Source organism: Haematobia irritans, chromosome 3, assembly GCF_050003625.1.
Source record: "Haematobia irritans isolate KBUSLIRL chromosome 3, ASM5000362v1, whole genome shotgun sequence".
Classification (NCBI taxonomy): domain Eukaryota; kingdom Metazoa; phylum Arthropoda; class Insecta; order Diptera; family Muscidae; genus Haematobia; species Haematobia irritans.
Window position 1 is genome coordinate 80841086 of NC_134399.1, and position 16551 is coordinate 80857636.

At 31.1% G+C, this 16551-nt stretch overlaps 2 protein-coding genes across 7 annotated transcripts in view; one reads left to right on the forward strand and one right to left on the reverse strand.

Moving 5' to 3' along the window:
- Trxr1 (Thioredoxin reductase 1) overlaps positions 1 to 16551 on the reverse strand; it is a 20994-nt gene continuing 4443 nt past the window's right edge. For 4 of the 6 annotated variants that reach the window (XM_075300806.1, XM_075300805.1, XM_075300807.1 and 1 more), the window contains 5 exons: positions 1951 to 2168; positions 1749 to 1879; positions 1458 to 1687; positions 619 to 1375; positions 1 to 550 (listed from right to left, as the gene is read on the reverse strand). In XM_075300806.1, the coding sequence (XP_075156921.1) occupies positions 421 to 550; positions 619 to 1375; positions 1458 to 1687; positions 1749 to 1879; positions 1951 to 2168 (1466 nt within the window). In that variant the 3' untranslated portion in view covers positions 1 to 420. Of the gene's footprint in view, positions 551 to 618; positions 1376 to 1457; positions 1688 to 1748; positions 1880 to 1950; positions 2169 to 6474; positions 6709 to 14987; positions 15184 to 16551 lie in introns of those variants that run through there. The other 2 variants (XM_075300802.1, XM_075300804.1) reach the window with 2 other exon arrangements.
- Positions 15021 to 16551, forward strand: part of sni (SDR family oxidoreductase sniffer) — a 13636-nt gene continuing 12105 nt past the window's right edge. Inside the window, exon 1 of the mRNA XM_075300810.1 lies at positions 15021 to 15146. The gene's annotated coding sequence lies outside the window, so the exon portion shown is untranslated. The remainder of the gene's footprint in view (positions 15147 to 16551) is intronic.

Below are 16551 nucleotides of genomic sequence, written 5' to 3' on the forward strand. Positions count from 1 at the left end.
TTATCTCTTTTTATTTAACTGTGATATTATTACAAACATTTTGTTTTATTTTATTTTTCTTACATAGTGAATCTAATATAAGCTGAGTTATCCCTTGGTGTATTTGCTTATTTTGACGACGTCAAACGAAAATGAAAAATGTAATAAATAAACGTAAAAAACGTAGAAATCACATAACATAATTTTACTCAGGGGAAAAAGTTGAATATAAATCAATTGGAGTATGGTAAACGACCTTCTTTCTCTACTACAAAAATTGTGTTATATGTGGTTCTCTAATTTAGTTTTATTTTTTTTTTCTACTAATTAAAATTCCCCAACTAACGTAAACATTTAATGATCTTTTTTAATTAAATTACGTTCTTTCTTCGTCTAAACATATTACAAATTAAAATAGATGTTATTAACTTGGTTAACATTTTAACTGCAGCATGAGGCTGGAGTAGGATCTAATCCGGAGCGTTTTGTAATTGAAAGACGAGTAAATTCTTCGGCAGTCGTGGGATGGATACCAACAGTATTCAATAAGATTTTCATAGTAAGGCCAGCTCTATAACACATTAAAAAAATAGAATTAGAAAAACAATCATACGATTTAATTATTTTCAAATTTCTTACTTGACTGCAGCAGCAAAACCTTGAATTACTTCACCAGCAACTGGTCCAACATAATGTAAGCCCAAGACTTTTTGATCTCCACTACGTTCCGCTACAGCCTTTACGTAGCAATAACGTACACTCTTTTGGGGGATAAAGAATTCGGTAGGCTTGTAAAATCCATGGAACACTTCAATATTGTCTTCACCGTATTTTTTAATAGCGTCCTCTTCGGCCATACCGACGCAAGCATATTCCAGGGGAGAGAAAACTGTGGTTGCCACATCGCTGTAGTCCATGATTTGCTTGGAGCCACCGTACATACGACGTGCCAATAAACGACCAGCGTGTATAGCTACGGGCGTCAATTCGGGACGGCCATGAATAATATCACCAATGGCAAAAATGTGTGGTACATTAGTTTGTTCAGCTTCGTTGACAGCAATCTTATCGGCCTTAACTTCAATTCCAGCAGCACCCAAGTTGAGGTCATCTACCAAACCCTTACGACCAATGGCCCATAGAACAGTATCGTAAACATCGCTGCCTTCTTCTTGTGTTTCAGTATTAACATATTTAACCAATAGACGGCCATCTTCAGTTTTCTCCACAGACTTTGGAATGGTTTTGTGTAAGAAAGGAATACCACGTTCAACCATAGAGTCAGCTACAATATTGGCCATTTGTTGATCGAAACCTCTTAAAACAATGGAACGAACCATAACGGTTGATTCATAGCCCAAACCTTTAAGGAAACCAGCACATTCCAAGCCAATGTCTATTTCAATTGAAAAAAGCAAGATTTTGTTTACGTTAAAATTGTCTCAATATTGGATTTTTCTTTTATTTCTTAAACTTACAGCCAGCTCCAACAACTAAAGTCTTTCCGGGTGCTTTATCCAAACTGAACAGATCATCACTGGTAATGCCATATTCCACAGCCCCAGGAATATCAGGATAACGGGGACGACCACCTACAGCTATAACTATATGCTTGGCGGTAAGAGTTCGTTCGGTGTTATTCTTCAATTTAGCCACAACGGTATGAGGATCCTTAAAGGAACCCAAACCATTGATATATTCAACTTTCCTAAACGAGAGAAACCCCAATTTTTGATTCCATTTCATATTGGTGAAAAACAAACACTTACTTGTCACGCAAATCAACACGTGTTACCCAATTCACTGATTTGATATGATTTTGTACTGATTGCACGAGTTTTTCCCAATCAGGTTTTATGGCTTCTTTGTTTGGTATTTCCCAGCCATAAGCAGCAGCTTCCTGTAAAATTGTTACAATTTCTCATTTAGATTTCGTTGCTATTCATTTTTGTTTTTTTTTAGTCTACGTACATGAATGGATTCTCCCAACAATGAAGCTTGATGCATCAGTTTTTTGGGGATACAACCGACATTGACACATGTACCTCCAATACCCCATTTAGTACCAAGCGGTGTTGGTTTTACAAAGTCCAAGCAGGCAACTTTAGCGCCATTGGCTACAGCTTCTTTGGCACAGGCCAATCCTCCGGAACCGCCTCCGATTACAATCAAATCGTAATCATATTCGTCTGTAATGGTTATTTCGTATTTGATTGATTAGGATTTGTTCAAAGTGTTTAGTATTTGATGAAAGGGTGCATGAGAAATGAAAATGGTTATCGTTATTTGTGATTTGAATTGCATGAACATCATCACTTCATCCAGGTATGAAAAAATTTTCGAAATTAAAGGTTTTCAAAGGAGGGTCTTTGTATGATAAGAGATTCGAACAACATTCCATCCAGAAAGTTTTGAGAGGGGGATAAACCACCGACTATAAAATTTTTTCCCCGATAAATGTTATTACAAACTAAATGTAGACACAAAAGCGAATTATTAACTAAAGAGCCTTCCGATAAGAGACCTTAGTTTGTCATTCAAAGACAAATTTAATTTTTTGATAGGAAGGTGTGCCATTCGTAACGAAAGACAATATCAGACATTCTTTTGATGAAATTTTGCATATTCAAATTCCATATCCTCGATAGCATCACGATTTCTAGCTTTGAGATCTTGAATCAACGCTGAGCTGTTGTCGGTAGACGGTGTATTTAACCTGGCCCCAAAGAAAGAAATCAAAAGGTGTTAATCACAAGTTCTTGGTGTTCAATTGTGATCATCTCTTCTAGAGCTATAGATTCGTTGCTGGTTTAGCACGTAGCACCAACTTGTTGAAAGTAAACGTTGTTCTCTATATCGATACCAATCAACTCTAATCCGCAAAATCCATTAAATCATTCCTCCTGTTGATACAAGCGCTTTTTCGTGAATTTAGAGTCCATTGTCCCCGCCGGGCCACAAATTGTCACACGTTTAGGATTGATTGGGTTTGCGAGCTCCATATTAGACAATATTACAAGTGACTACAACGTTTTCACCATGCATTTTGTGGCTGCAAAATTCTATTTTTTTACGGAATTTTAATAATTTCAATTCGTTGTTGATTATTTTGACTTTTAAAAATCCTGAAAATCTTGAGATATTACCGCAAATATCTCAGCGAGATGACTGGGTAGCATACCAGGAAATAAAACAGTTTTATATTCCATTAACTGAAGTTGTATATTTCTGCTCTACATTATCAGCCAATACAAAATTTTGGACAGGTAGTTACGAAACATCTGCCGATATATAGGTTGGGTTAGTTTATAATCAACGTCCGTTAGTCATTACAAACAGCCACTACTTTTTCCCATTCTTTCTGAACCGCGACTAAAGAAAATATGGCGCAATCGACCAAATTGTAGGCTTTCTTAACCCTGTAAAGTCATCCATATTTTTTGTACACTAACGTCATCCTTCGTCATTTTGACTATGGCTTATTTCAAGACGCTATAATTTCCATCGTAAGCAAAAATAAGAACCAAAATTGAGTTTATTTTCTTATTCAATTTGTTTTTAATTAGTATAAAACACAAATTCATAAAATAGTCCATTTAGTATAACTTAAATTTGTGATTTTCCAATCGACTATAATGCATTTTAAATCGAAAATGAAATTACGCGTCGTCATTTTGACGAAGGATGACTGTCCAGGGCTAAAAAAATCGGGATAGGTGGTAACCAGAAGGAACAATGTCTGTTCTCTACGGTGCTTGGGTTAGGACTTCGCATTCGAGTGTTTCAAGAGAAGTCTTTATGGCTTTTGCAGCATGTGGTAGAGCGTTATCGCGCTGCAAAATCACCGTATCGTGCCTTTCCAAATAATGTGGCCGTTTATCACTTAATATTTGGCTCAAACTCATCAATTTAGTTCGATCGTGATCGTTTCACTCGGTTGCAGCAGCTCATAATCATTGATTATATTACCCGGATTTATATTAACCGCTGCTCTATTAATGAACAAATGGGAATGGATGTTGGTTCCATTCCCTTTCGTTCATTAACACTAGAGGCTCAGTTTGTTCGTTCTATTTATAGCATTTTTGTTGGCGTTAGTATTTTATTTTCTATAGAAATAAAATTTTGACAAACTTTTCTATAAAAATAAAATTTTGACAAAATTTTCTATAGTAATAAAATTTTGACAAAATTTTCTATAGAAATAAAATGTTGACGAAATTTTCTATAGAGATAAGATTTTGACAAAATTTTCTATACAAAATAAAATTTTGAAAAAAATTTCTATAGAAATAAAATGTTGACAAAATTTTCTATAGAAATAGAATTTCGACAACATTTTCTATTGAAATAACATTTTGATAACATTTTCTATAGAAATGAAATTTTGACAAAATTTTCTATAGAAATGAAATTTTTACAAAATTTTCTATAAAAATAAAATTTTGACAAAATTTTCTATAGAAATAATATTTTGACAAAATTTTCTATAGAAATAAAATTTTGACAAAATTTTCTATAGAAATAGAATTTTGACAAAATTTTCTATAGAAATAGAATTTCGACAACATTTTCTATTGAAATAAAATGTTGACAACATTTTCTATAGAAATAAAATTTTGACAACATTTTCTATAGATATAAAATTTTGACATTTTCTATAGAAATAGAATTTTGACAAAATTTTCTATAGAAATAGAATTTTGACAAAATTTTCTATAGAAATAGAATTTTGACAAAATTTTCTATAGAAATAGAATTTCGACAAAATTTTCTATAGAAATTAAATTTTAACAAAATTTTCTATAGAAATAAAATTTTAATCATTGTTGTTTTTGATTTCAGCTTAAAACCATACATTGACTAAACTACAAGTGTAGCTTAACCAACAGAGGAAAATAATGATTGTCAAATTTATTTGGGCAAAGCCCTATAGACTGCAAGATGTAATAATAAAATTAATTTACCACCGAAATATGATTAAAAACTTCAAAAAAAGAAAAATATTTTTTTTTGAATTTGTTAGATTTGTGGTAAAATTTTCTTCAAATTTTGGTAAATTATTTTTGGAACGAAGGGCAACCGTATTGTGAGCATGGAATTAAGTTATGACATGAATATAGTTTCGGTATTGTCTGATGCGTTAATCCCGAAATAGGCCATTCGTTGTCAATCCCGCATTACAATATAAAATTCGTCTTTTAAGTTTCATGCTAATTTCTATTTAGAATTGTTTGAACTCTATACGATTTAAATTTAACATTGGCATTGACTCGATTGCACAAAAAACCAGAACATTTAGCTAACTTGGAAGTTGTTTGTTACACACAATTTTTTTTCTGATTCAATCACCAAATTAATTGATCCAATTAAATTTTTTAATTGAAATGTTTTAATTGGGCATAGAAAAAATTCTTGATTAAAAAATCAATTGATTTTTTCAGCAAATTTCAATTAATTTTTTAATTGATTCAATTAAAAATTTAATTGATGTTGATTGCAAAACTCAATTAATTTATTAATTAAAAAAGGTAACTATTTTTAATTACTTTCTGAATTGACTTAGAGTTTTTATGTGGATTAACAAATGATTGTTTGAAATACATTTTTAATTAAAAATTAAAAAAAAATCAGCACTTTTCTTAACTGAATTAGTCTTCCGAATTTGATTAAAAAGTTAATTGTATCAATTAATTTTTTAATTAAAACTTTTAAATTTTTCAATCATTGGCTTAATTAACTTAATGTTTCTATCATGATTAAAAAGTTAATTGTATCAATTAATTTATCAATTGAAAACATTTTCATCTTCAATTAACTTTTTAATTGGAAATATTTTGGTGATATTTTTTTGTGCGTAGGTAGTGTTGCAAGATCTTTAGAAACAGTTGCTCAATTCTTTCTGCCTTATCAAGATGTAATACAAGAGTTTTTGCTCTTCCAAACCCAAGTTTCCAATTTATAGTCATTGTAGTTAAGACTTCTTGATTTCCAATACTTTTTTGAACTGTGCAAATTCAAATTCTGATACATTTTGGCAATGTAATTAATTTTTTTAAGCGCTAATCAAAATTATGGCTAATACATTGCGCACAAGTTTTTTCACTCTCACGCGTTATTACTGGAGATGGACTGAAACAAAGCATTAGGATCTTTCAAAAAATTATTCGTGACATGTGGGATGGGATCCCACAAATGTCTTTACTATTCAAATTCTAAGTCTAGAAACAGGTTTTGTTGTGTTTTTTTTCAATTTCTTACATTCTTGACACAAGGTTAACTAAATTTTTAATTCTATATTTCAACACTGTTATATCTATTTTTTGCAAATACATTCACACCTTCCCCACCACAAACCTTTTTGCAATTAATTTAATTTCATCAAATTATTTTAGAAACGACGGTCAAACAGGCAATGTACAATTGCTTTGGGATACTGCACTTGTTGCAGGGTTTCGATTACAACCACACTTGACATGGCATTACAATATATACCTTGAATTTCTATTTTAAATTTCTTTGGCCGACACCGGGATAACACACCACCCATTTCCAATAAATGGGTTTTATAAATTATGTTTTAAATAATAAGTTTTGTGGGCTTGAACACCACTGCCACAACTACCATTCGGGAATTTAATAATTGTATATCGCTTTTGAAAGTATTACAATATTTTAATTCCGCTTTCCAAATCACTCTATTAACTACACGACACTCCGCGTTCGTGTTCTCTTCCACTTGACTGATGACTGAAACAATATGGAAAAACAAAAATTGTTTTTGCTTGGCCAAATGGCGAAAAAAAAAAACAATACCAGCAACAAATAACTGAATGAAATCATCGTATTTTTTAATATATTGTTGCTGATAGTGATGATGGAGATGGAGATGTTTTCAAATGTATCTTTGTAACTTGGTATGGCGGCATTATTTTATTGTTACTTTTATTTTTGGCCCTTAAAATTATTAGAAGACACACAATCTGTGATGTGAGAGTAAATTTCATATTTTGACCGTTAAAAATGTTATTTCATTGAAAATACTACAAGTACAACTAAACCCTATATTTTATATTAGTATAATGTAGAATTAAAAAAAAATAAATTTGAACCCACTTTAACAAATTAAAGCTGAATAAATAGCGTGATGTTGGGAGATCTATGCTTGCTGATTTTAATAAGCCAAATGTTGAAGTACATGGGAAGAAATACAAAAACACACACGAACACATACTCAATATAGAAAATACAAAACAGGTTTTTATATTTTTTTTAAAGCAAAATAATTTCTTTAGAAACGAAACCATGACAATAAACTGAGATTTATGCATTTTATGAATTTCTTATTTCCCTATGAAAAGTACGTAAAAGACTAGAAAGTGAAATAATTTATAGCAAAATAAGAATTCTAGCAGTACTTTTTAATCACATCCAGAGATCCTCCATCCAATGTTACCGGTATTTTTCTGGCTCTTGTTCTTAAATTATGACGCTTTCGTCCCCAAAAATAACAAATTTAAATAAAAATTCTTTACACAAATCTCAAAACCTTTTTGACAAGTTTTTATGAAAAAACAAGTAAGGAAAGTCTAAAGTCAGGCGGGGCCGACTATACTATACCCTGCACCAATTTCCAGATCCCCATTTTCGATACCATATCAAATCCGTCAAATGTGTTGGGTTTATATATAAAGATTATATTTCCATATACACATATATATAAATCTGAATCCATCTGGACAAAATTGGTTAGACTTTTGTTGACTTAAAATTTAAGTCGGCTGATACCCTCAGGTGGAACAAAATGTTAATAAAAAAATATGGGAAACATTTAAATCTGTAGCAATTTTTAGGCAACTTTGCACACGTGTATTTATGACTTATCGGTCGATAGATATGTATTAGAAATATAGAAAAATTGGAATCACTTTTACAAGTTCTCGACTTAACAGTTGCGTTTTTACATGGAAAATGTGGATATTTGGCCAATTTTGCCGAAATCACAAAAACATATATATGGAAGCTATATCTAAATCTGAACCGATTTCAACAAAATTTGGCATAGCTACAATGTTACCCAGCAAAAACTCTCATTACCCGGTAATCTTGTAGGTAAGCCGTTTTAAAAAATAATAACCACTTATTAATTGGCATCGCTCCGGATTACATTTACATACGCATGTCCTAGGAGGAAAGTACTTCTCTCCAGGCATACTTTCGGCCATGAAATAAGTAGTGCTTTTAAAGCATATAATAACATAATATGTAATCACTTATTCGTAGATACACCAAAGCTTGTAAAATAGCCACTTATTGTCTCAGGCAACCAAATCACGAAAATATTGATTTCTATTGCGATTACAATGGATCAAAATATGGCGAGTAATGGTGTAATAGGAGCACTACACCCAGAAAAAAGTGTCTTCGAAACTAAAGGAAAAAATATTCATCCATTTAGATTAGCCATTTTATTTGCATTAAGTTAAATTACACTAGTTTACACTGAAAATGTACACTTGATGAGAGCCGACCTTTTTTATGTATTTTGATCTGCTGAATTCGAAAAAAAAATGTTTAAAAATTTTCTATGGAGTAGTTTTTGAGATATCCTGTTATTTTTATTTTTTCGCTCTTTTCTCTCTAAACAAATTATATCTCGAGTTAAAAATGTCCGATTATATCGTTGTTGGTACTTAAATGAAAGGTATTAAAATGACGAATAATCGGGTACAATTGTATCTGTGATAAGTTAAGTGGTTTAAAAATTTTCGATGCGAAAAGCCAAATTTTCAAAAAATTTACAAAGGACCTTTTCCGCCAGAAAAGTATAAACCATTGAAAAAACGTCTGGAAGAGAAGTTCATGATCGTATAGATGATACTCTAACGTAAGTAATAAGATCAACTAGAAGAAAAACGACCGAAAAATGTCGTTCCATAAAAAAAAAATTTGATTTTTTTTCGAATTCAGCAGATCAAAATACATAAGAAAATTTGCCTTTCATTAAGTGTACATGAATTTTTTATTTTTTTGTAAACTAGTGTTATTGTGTGAAATAATAAAATTTACTTGCTTCAGTAAAAAAAATCCTATCCTGAAAGCAGTTAGGAATAGTTCATTAACTACCCACAAAAAAATTTCACGAAAATTTTTCCAATTAAAATTTTATTTGAGTTTTAAAAAATATTCAATTAAAAATTTAATTTATTCAACAAATTTTTTAATTGAAATAAAAATCAATCACAAAAATAATAGTATCAATTAATAACATTTCTGTGATTGAAGACATTTCAATTACAAATTAATTGTATCAATTAATTTCGTGATTGAATCACAAAAAATTTATGGCATTTTACTAATACTGTTTTCTTCGCAGGGTATACGAATTTACTACTGAACAGGAAAATTTTATCCACTGATAACAAAGCATTCGTAAAAATGAACAAAAACCGAACAAAAACTAAAACCAAATTTAGTAAAATTTCTTATAAAATGATAACTCTGACTTCCTTTATTATAGAAAGCTTATCATTCGTACGAATAACACTTAGCATAGAAAAATATTTCAGTTCATTCGTACTAAGAAGTATTCAATCCTTTAAATTCTATTTCATTAAGCCAACTGCCTAAAACTATTCGAAAATTATTAGGCATTATATTTATTTTTGTCATTACAAGTAAGTCATTATAACTCACCGCAATGTAATGCAACGTGTAATGACAGCATTACTCCTGGTAATGCCAATTGTAATGAGATGTGGTTACCTAGTTTTTGCTGGGTTAATTCTATTACTTGTGCAAAATTTCACTTAAATTGGATTACAAATTTGACCTCTGGGGTCATATGAGTGTAAATCGGATGAAAGATATATATGGGAGCTATATCTAAATTTGAACCGATTTCAACCAAAATTGGCATGTATATCGAGAATATTAATTCTACTCCCTGCACACTATACGACACTATCACTTGCACTCCTTGTGCAAAATTTAAAGCAAATAAGGCTGAAATTCTGGCTTCTGGGGCCATATTAGTAAATATCGGGCGAAAGATATATATGGGAGCTATATCTAAAACTGAACCAATTTCTTCCGAAATCAACAAGGTTCTATTCTGACCCAAAACACATAATTGTGCTAAATTTGAAGTCGCTTGGACTTTAATTGCGACCTCTATTTGGATCACAAAAATGTGTTCTCACACAGACGGACATGGGGCCGGCCCTGAGCAATATTGCCAAAGACACCATATGTCTATCCCGTCTTCTTCTGGGTGTTACAAACATACGAGTATGCACTAACTTATAATACCCTGTGTTCCACAGTGTGGCGCAGGGCATAATAAAGAAATATGTTCTGCGTTATCAATTCAGTAAAAATTAAAATATATTGTCATAAGATCAAGATTTCCAAACACAGCACCGGTGATCGTCTTCCAAATGTTTGAGAAATGAAAATGGGAGTTCAGTCACCGTGTATTTATGATCAAAAATTTACTTAAAAATACCTCAAGTAATAAAATTGGGTGATAGACAAATATGAAGGTGAACCATTTTCATCATTTCTGTATTTATGGGATATATTTTCCAAATCTGTGATGAAAGGGCAACATTTAGGACCGAGTGCTCAAGTAATGAGCACTAAAAAATATCCCCGATTTTGGGAAAAAATCCCCAATACTGGCAACCCTTACTCCATCCAATTTTTCCCTCTTCCGATGATGTTCTTTTCGACAAATCTCAAAAAATGCCCTATTTGGCCGTTTTAAGTTAAAAAATAAATTTGGATATTAAAATAATGCAAATTTGTTTAGGCAATAGCCGACTATCAAACCTTTTTTCAGAAGGTTCAAGTGTAGTTCACTTTGGGTTGAGTGAATTACCCGAATTTATTCTGATAATTGGTTGTTATTTTGCTGCAAGTAGAGGATGTTGATGAGGAATGTGGTAATTCCGAAACAGCTGTACATCCAACCATCTTGCAATCTATAGGGCTTTGCTCAAATAAATTTGACAAGCATACTTTTCCTCCCTTGGTTAAGCTACACTTGTACTTTAGTCAATGCATGGTTTTAAGCAGACATCAAAAACAACAATAATGATTGAAGAGAAACCAACAATAACAAACAAAACGAATAATGAAAAAACTATAGGAAAATCTATGAAAATGTATAAAAACAATAAAAAAATAAAATTAAAACCCGATACCCGACACGGAAACAATTGGGTTTTCACAGACACTGGTTTTCGAGATATCAATATGTGAATTTTGACGAATCGTTCGTCTCGAGGCGAACGAAAATTCCACGAACAGGCTGTAAGAGAATTACAAAATATGTACTAAAAATAACAAATTAAGAACTATGAATGACATGATGATTATTTATTACAAGATTTACAATCATAATAAATTATGAAAATAAATATAAAAAAAATTAGGTGCTAACAATAAAGGTTTTTGACCTAAATCAGGTGATTACAATTTTTTCATTTGAGCAAAACTTTGATTGTGGGTATTTGCTTAATGGTATAGGCATAGCTAAAGGGGTTATATGGGTTTGTCATCTTGTCCTACCAAATACCATGCAGTATTTCTTCAAACTATGATTATATATAATTGAATCAAATATTCTGGTTCCTTCCTATCTACAAGAATTTATTTTTCTCTTTTTGAGATATCTTCACAATGAGCGCACATTGTAGCTTTTACTCGTTACGAGGATGTTGCCAGCTACGCCAATGTTCAATTTGTTTTAAATTTATGAGAGAAAACAATCGAAATTAATGGTCCTCATAATTGATTGTAAGAATTAGTCCTGAAGTCAAATCTGGGGATCGGTTTATATGGGGCTATACCTAAACGAGATCCGATATGGTCCACTTGTAATACCATCTGACTTACACAAATAACAAATGCATGGGTCAAGTTTTAAGTCGATAGCATGTTTCATTCGAAAGTTAGAGTGATTTCAACAGACTCAATCAAGATCGACTCCAAATTTCACCACGACCGAGAAAATAAATACTTTATGGGGTCTGAGACCAATATTTCAATATGTTACGAACGGAATGACAAATTTAGTACCCATCTTATAGTGGAAGGTTTAAAAAGATTTATTGAAAACAAATAGCCGCTGGCTATATTGATGGTTTTGTTTGTATTAATCTCTTCATTCAAATAAATTTTGTTATAATCATACTTTCGTATCACAACTAAATTTTTGGGTGCTCGTTTTGCTGACTAGTTTAATTTTGGAACGAATTGATCCAATTTTTTTTTAATTTTGGTGCAAAATTAGAGACAAACAAAACGACGATGAATTCGGTTAGACAGAGACTCATGTGTATGTAACATATTTCTCTTCAAGAGGAAATACTTTATAATTTAAGGATATGGTAGGCCGGGGAATTTTCAATTGACCTTTATTGAAGTAGTGTATATTTTGAGTACATTTACAATTTTCTTTTATTAGGTGTAAAGGTGTTAATTCTTGATAATTGTTTTTTTTATATGTGTGAACATGAGTAGAATGACATAAAGATGTCTCTATCTATGGGTAGATTGGAAAATAAATTATTTGAAAACAAATGAAAATCCACCATAAAATATATTGATATAAAGAATATGTGACATTATCAATGATACCGATAAGAAACTTATCGATATTTAGTGTTAGATTAATTTCCGAGTCTAGATTGTGGTCAAAAAACGAATATCTCTAATTAATTGTAGATTAATTATTCAAATATGATTCTTTCTCATAATAGAGATTGGAAATTTTTTACTGTCATAGATATCAGAAGTTGTATTTTTTATTATGAAAATAAAAAAATTAATTGTAGCTATATGAGAAGATGATGCACAGTGGTGGTAAAAAAATGGTTCAAATTGGGAAAAATGATTCTCGTATGTAATTTTCATAGGAAATTAGCATATAAGACCCAAATTGAATCATCTCACCCAGCTAGAGATTATGGAAATGTGGATTGGCCGACATTGAAACATATGTATAGTCAGGCTTGTAAGATGGATATCTGACATTTTCTTTTCAATAGCTTAATAATACCAATTCCTTAATCTTCATGCGTCTACAATGGCTGCGTCTAAATCTAAGCCTATTTCTTTTCTAATCAATTGGGTTAAACGTTTATAGGAGAGTTTGTTTCTTGGGACCAAAACGTGATCCCTTCTGTAGACAAGCGCTATATTTTTAATTGGAAATGGTTTAAGACTTGTGTAGAGATATATCTAAATATAAGATGATGTCAAGCAAATTTAACAGTATGTGCTAACACCAATTTTACTCTCTCTGTACAATTTCACATAAATCGGAGGGATATTAGTGAACTCTATGATCATATGTGCATAATATACGACGGATATTTATTGGAAGTTAGGACTAAATGTGAACCAATTCCTACAAGAATAAATAGGGATTTTTAGGAATTAATGCAAATAAAAAGAAATTAAGTTCACGAAATAAATTTCCATAAAGCGGAAAATGTAATTTTTTGTTGTTGCCTAAAATTTAACATTGTTTCATTAAGAAAATTAAGTTTTTCATTTAAAAAATAAAAACAAATAAAAAATTACAAACGTGTATGGAACTAACATGGTAAATGGAACATTTGGTATGACGCAAGACAATGTCCTATCTTCCTAGACTTTGGTAACTGAACCAATTTAGCGGAAAATTTTCAAGTTAGTTGGACCTTTGTTATAAAGTTGAAAAGGATTGGTTAATAAATTAGCAAAAGGGGACAATTTGAAAAAATCCAGTGGTACATATTCGCATTTTCGCAGTAATGATAAAAAGATTCAACTCCAAATGTCGTAGGGGTTTTCTATTTTCAATCGCTTCGTTCCTCGTGAAGGTTCGTAAGGACCATGTACAACTATGAGATTATTTAGAAAGTGGACTGTAAGTTAATATTCGTCTCACAAGTTGTAATAGAAATTTTCCCAAACATGAAATAAAAGAAATGAAATAGATTTCAATTTAAGATGGTGTTGGTTTATTGATGAAAGAAGTCGTTGACTCTTACCGTTTCGGTCTCTGATGCTCAAGTGAGTTGGTTTGTGCTTCAGAGACAAGAGCCATTAAATAGTGTTTTTTTTTTGCTAATTGGAGACTTTTTATTACATTTAATAAAGTACGTTGGGCGTTGCGCAGAGTTACCAACATTATTCTAATAATTCTTAACTATTACTTAATTAATTCATTTTAATTCTTTTAAATTCAGTTTTCTTATTTCTAGTTAGGCTTATCTTGTTAAACAGAGTTTAACATGAGTTATATCTAAACCTAAACGATATCACTGTTAGCAAATTTAAAGAGAATCATAGAATGTTATCTAAATTGTTAACCAATTTGGCACACTAAGCAACAAAATAAAGTTATTTAAAACAACTTAAAACAAGTATTTGCCATGAATCATATCAAATCCCTAAAACACCTTTAGATGACGATGCATACAAATTGTTAGAAAAAAAAATTATGTACATAGCGAGAACTTGTCGTGCCTCACAAAAATATACAAATATTTAAAAAAAGTAGAAACAGCAGATTTTAAATATTTGTTTTATATAAACGTGTTCATGTTATAAAAATCTCATATAAAATCCCGCCGTTATATCACAATCGGGGTTTTATTACAGCCACAAATACCCTAATCATTAGCTTACAAATATTGACGTCATCGTTATGAGTAATAAAAGAAAATCGTCAAAAATGTGCATACAAATATTTGCTATAAAAGATACAACAACAATTTTCCGAAGAAAACAAATGCAATCAACTACCTTCTAACACAAAAAAAAACTCTGAATGACAATGCAAATACAAAATTATTATTAAACTAATAAATAAAACATAATGTGGAGGCGATTGAAAGGCTACTACACTATCGAATCGCACACAAAAAGCAATAACTATGAAAAAGTGACAAGTGCATTGTATAGATAGATTAAATTGCAATCGTTGTATAAACATTGTCGTCGCAACATACCAATAACTTCACCCCATATATCATCGCCGGTATCTTCCTCGGGTTGCTTTTCAACCTCATTCTCTTCATCGGACATCTTTTGCCTTAGACGTATATCAATATAATCGGATTTATAAACAGAACGGCGATTATCTTTGCGAGTTTTAGCTTCTGATGCAGGTAAAAATACAAAATAATTCATGTATGTAGTGACTTGAAACTGGCAAACAACTACAAGGCGAAAAAAGGCAGAGCATAGAAAAGTATATCTTACTTGATTGAGAATAAAAAGGAAACTGGTGTCAAATCTAACAGCTCCTTTCACACAACAGCTTAACAGTTGTAGTCAACACTCAATGACGATGTCCTCACATATTCCTAATCAAACGTAGTTAGCACCTTTGACAAGCAAATAATTCGTTTAACCTACAATGGTATTCGTAATTAGTACTTGAATTCTCATGTTTTTATTGTACCTTTGGGAGTAGGAAGTACACCTCCTTTTTACACCCACAAAATAAAATCAAAGGATAAAATCAATTCTATGCTGTTTTATATACCCAGTTTAGTTTAGACTTTTGATTTGTGGTATTTTCTTGGTATATTAAATGAACGAGTAATGTTTTTCCTTTTGAAGAGATTGAGATATGGATTGCACAAACGCCTTTTTCGAACAATACCGTTGTTATCCTCTTCTGGCTGGAAATGCACATACTCGATAGTCGGTGTAACATTATTGTGCAATTCCATGGCAACAGTTAGTGTTGAATAATTACATCGTTTAAATAATCGATTACTCGCGTACAGATTCATAAATATTGCAAAAGTAAAATATCAATTAAAAAGCAAGTAGCAGGGTTTTTATGCAATCTAATAAAATATATATTCGCAAAGATCTCATTGTAAATAGCAAATTTTAAGAACATATTCTATGGAAATAAAATTTTGACAAAATTTTCGATAAAAATAAAATTTCGACAAAATCTTCTATAGAAATAAATTTTTGAGAAAATTTTCTATAGAAATGGTTGTGATATTCCATGCTCGGAATTGATATCTACGATTAGGAGAAATATTCCTTTTAGGGCATATAGGAATTGCCACTTCCTTTTTATTGATTTTCAACGTTCGAATTATGCTTCTGTGGAGCCTATTCGTAGGATGTGCATTAATTTTAATTCAATCTATCCACTAATTGACACTAACCTAAGTATTGATATGATGAAGTCCAGAATTTTAGCATATTTGGAAACTAATAATTTTTTTTTTAATATGCTAGTATTTAGTCTTGTAATGTAATATATCTGGCTTATGAGTCCTTCTCTGTAGCTGGTTACATCCCTCTGCCTCCACCCCGCCATCGTCCAGATCATGGCGTGTACGCTGTACCTACGTTATGGAGACGAAAATTAGCGATGGGATCATTCGAAAAAAAAAATAAATAAAATTTTGAGGAAATTTTCTATAGAAATAGATTTTGAGGAAATTTTCTATAAAAATAGATTTTGAGAAAATTTTCTATAGAAATAAAACTTTGACAGAATTTTCTATAGAAATAAAATTTTGACAAAATTTTCTATAGAAA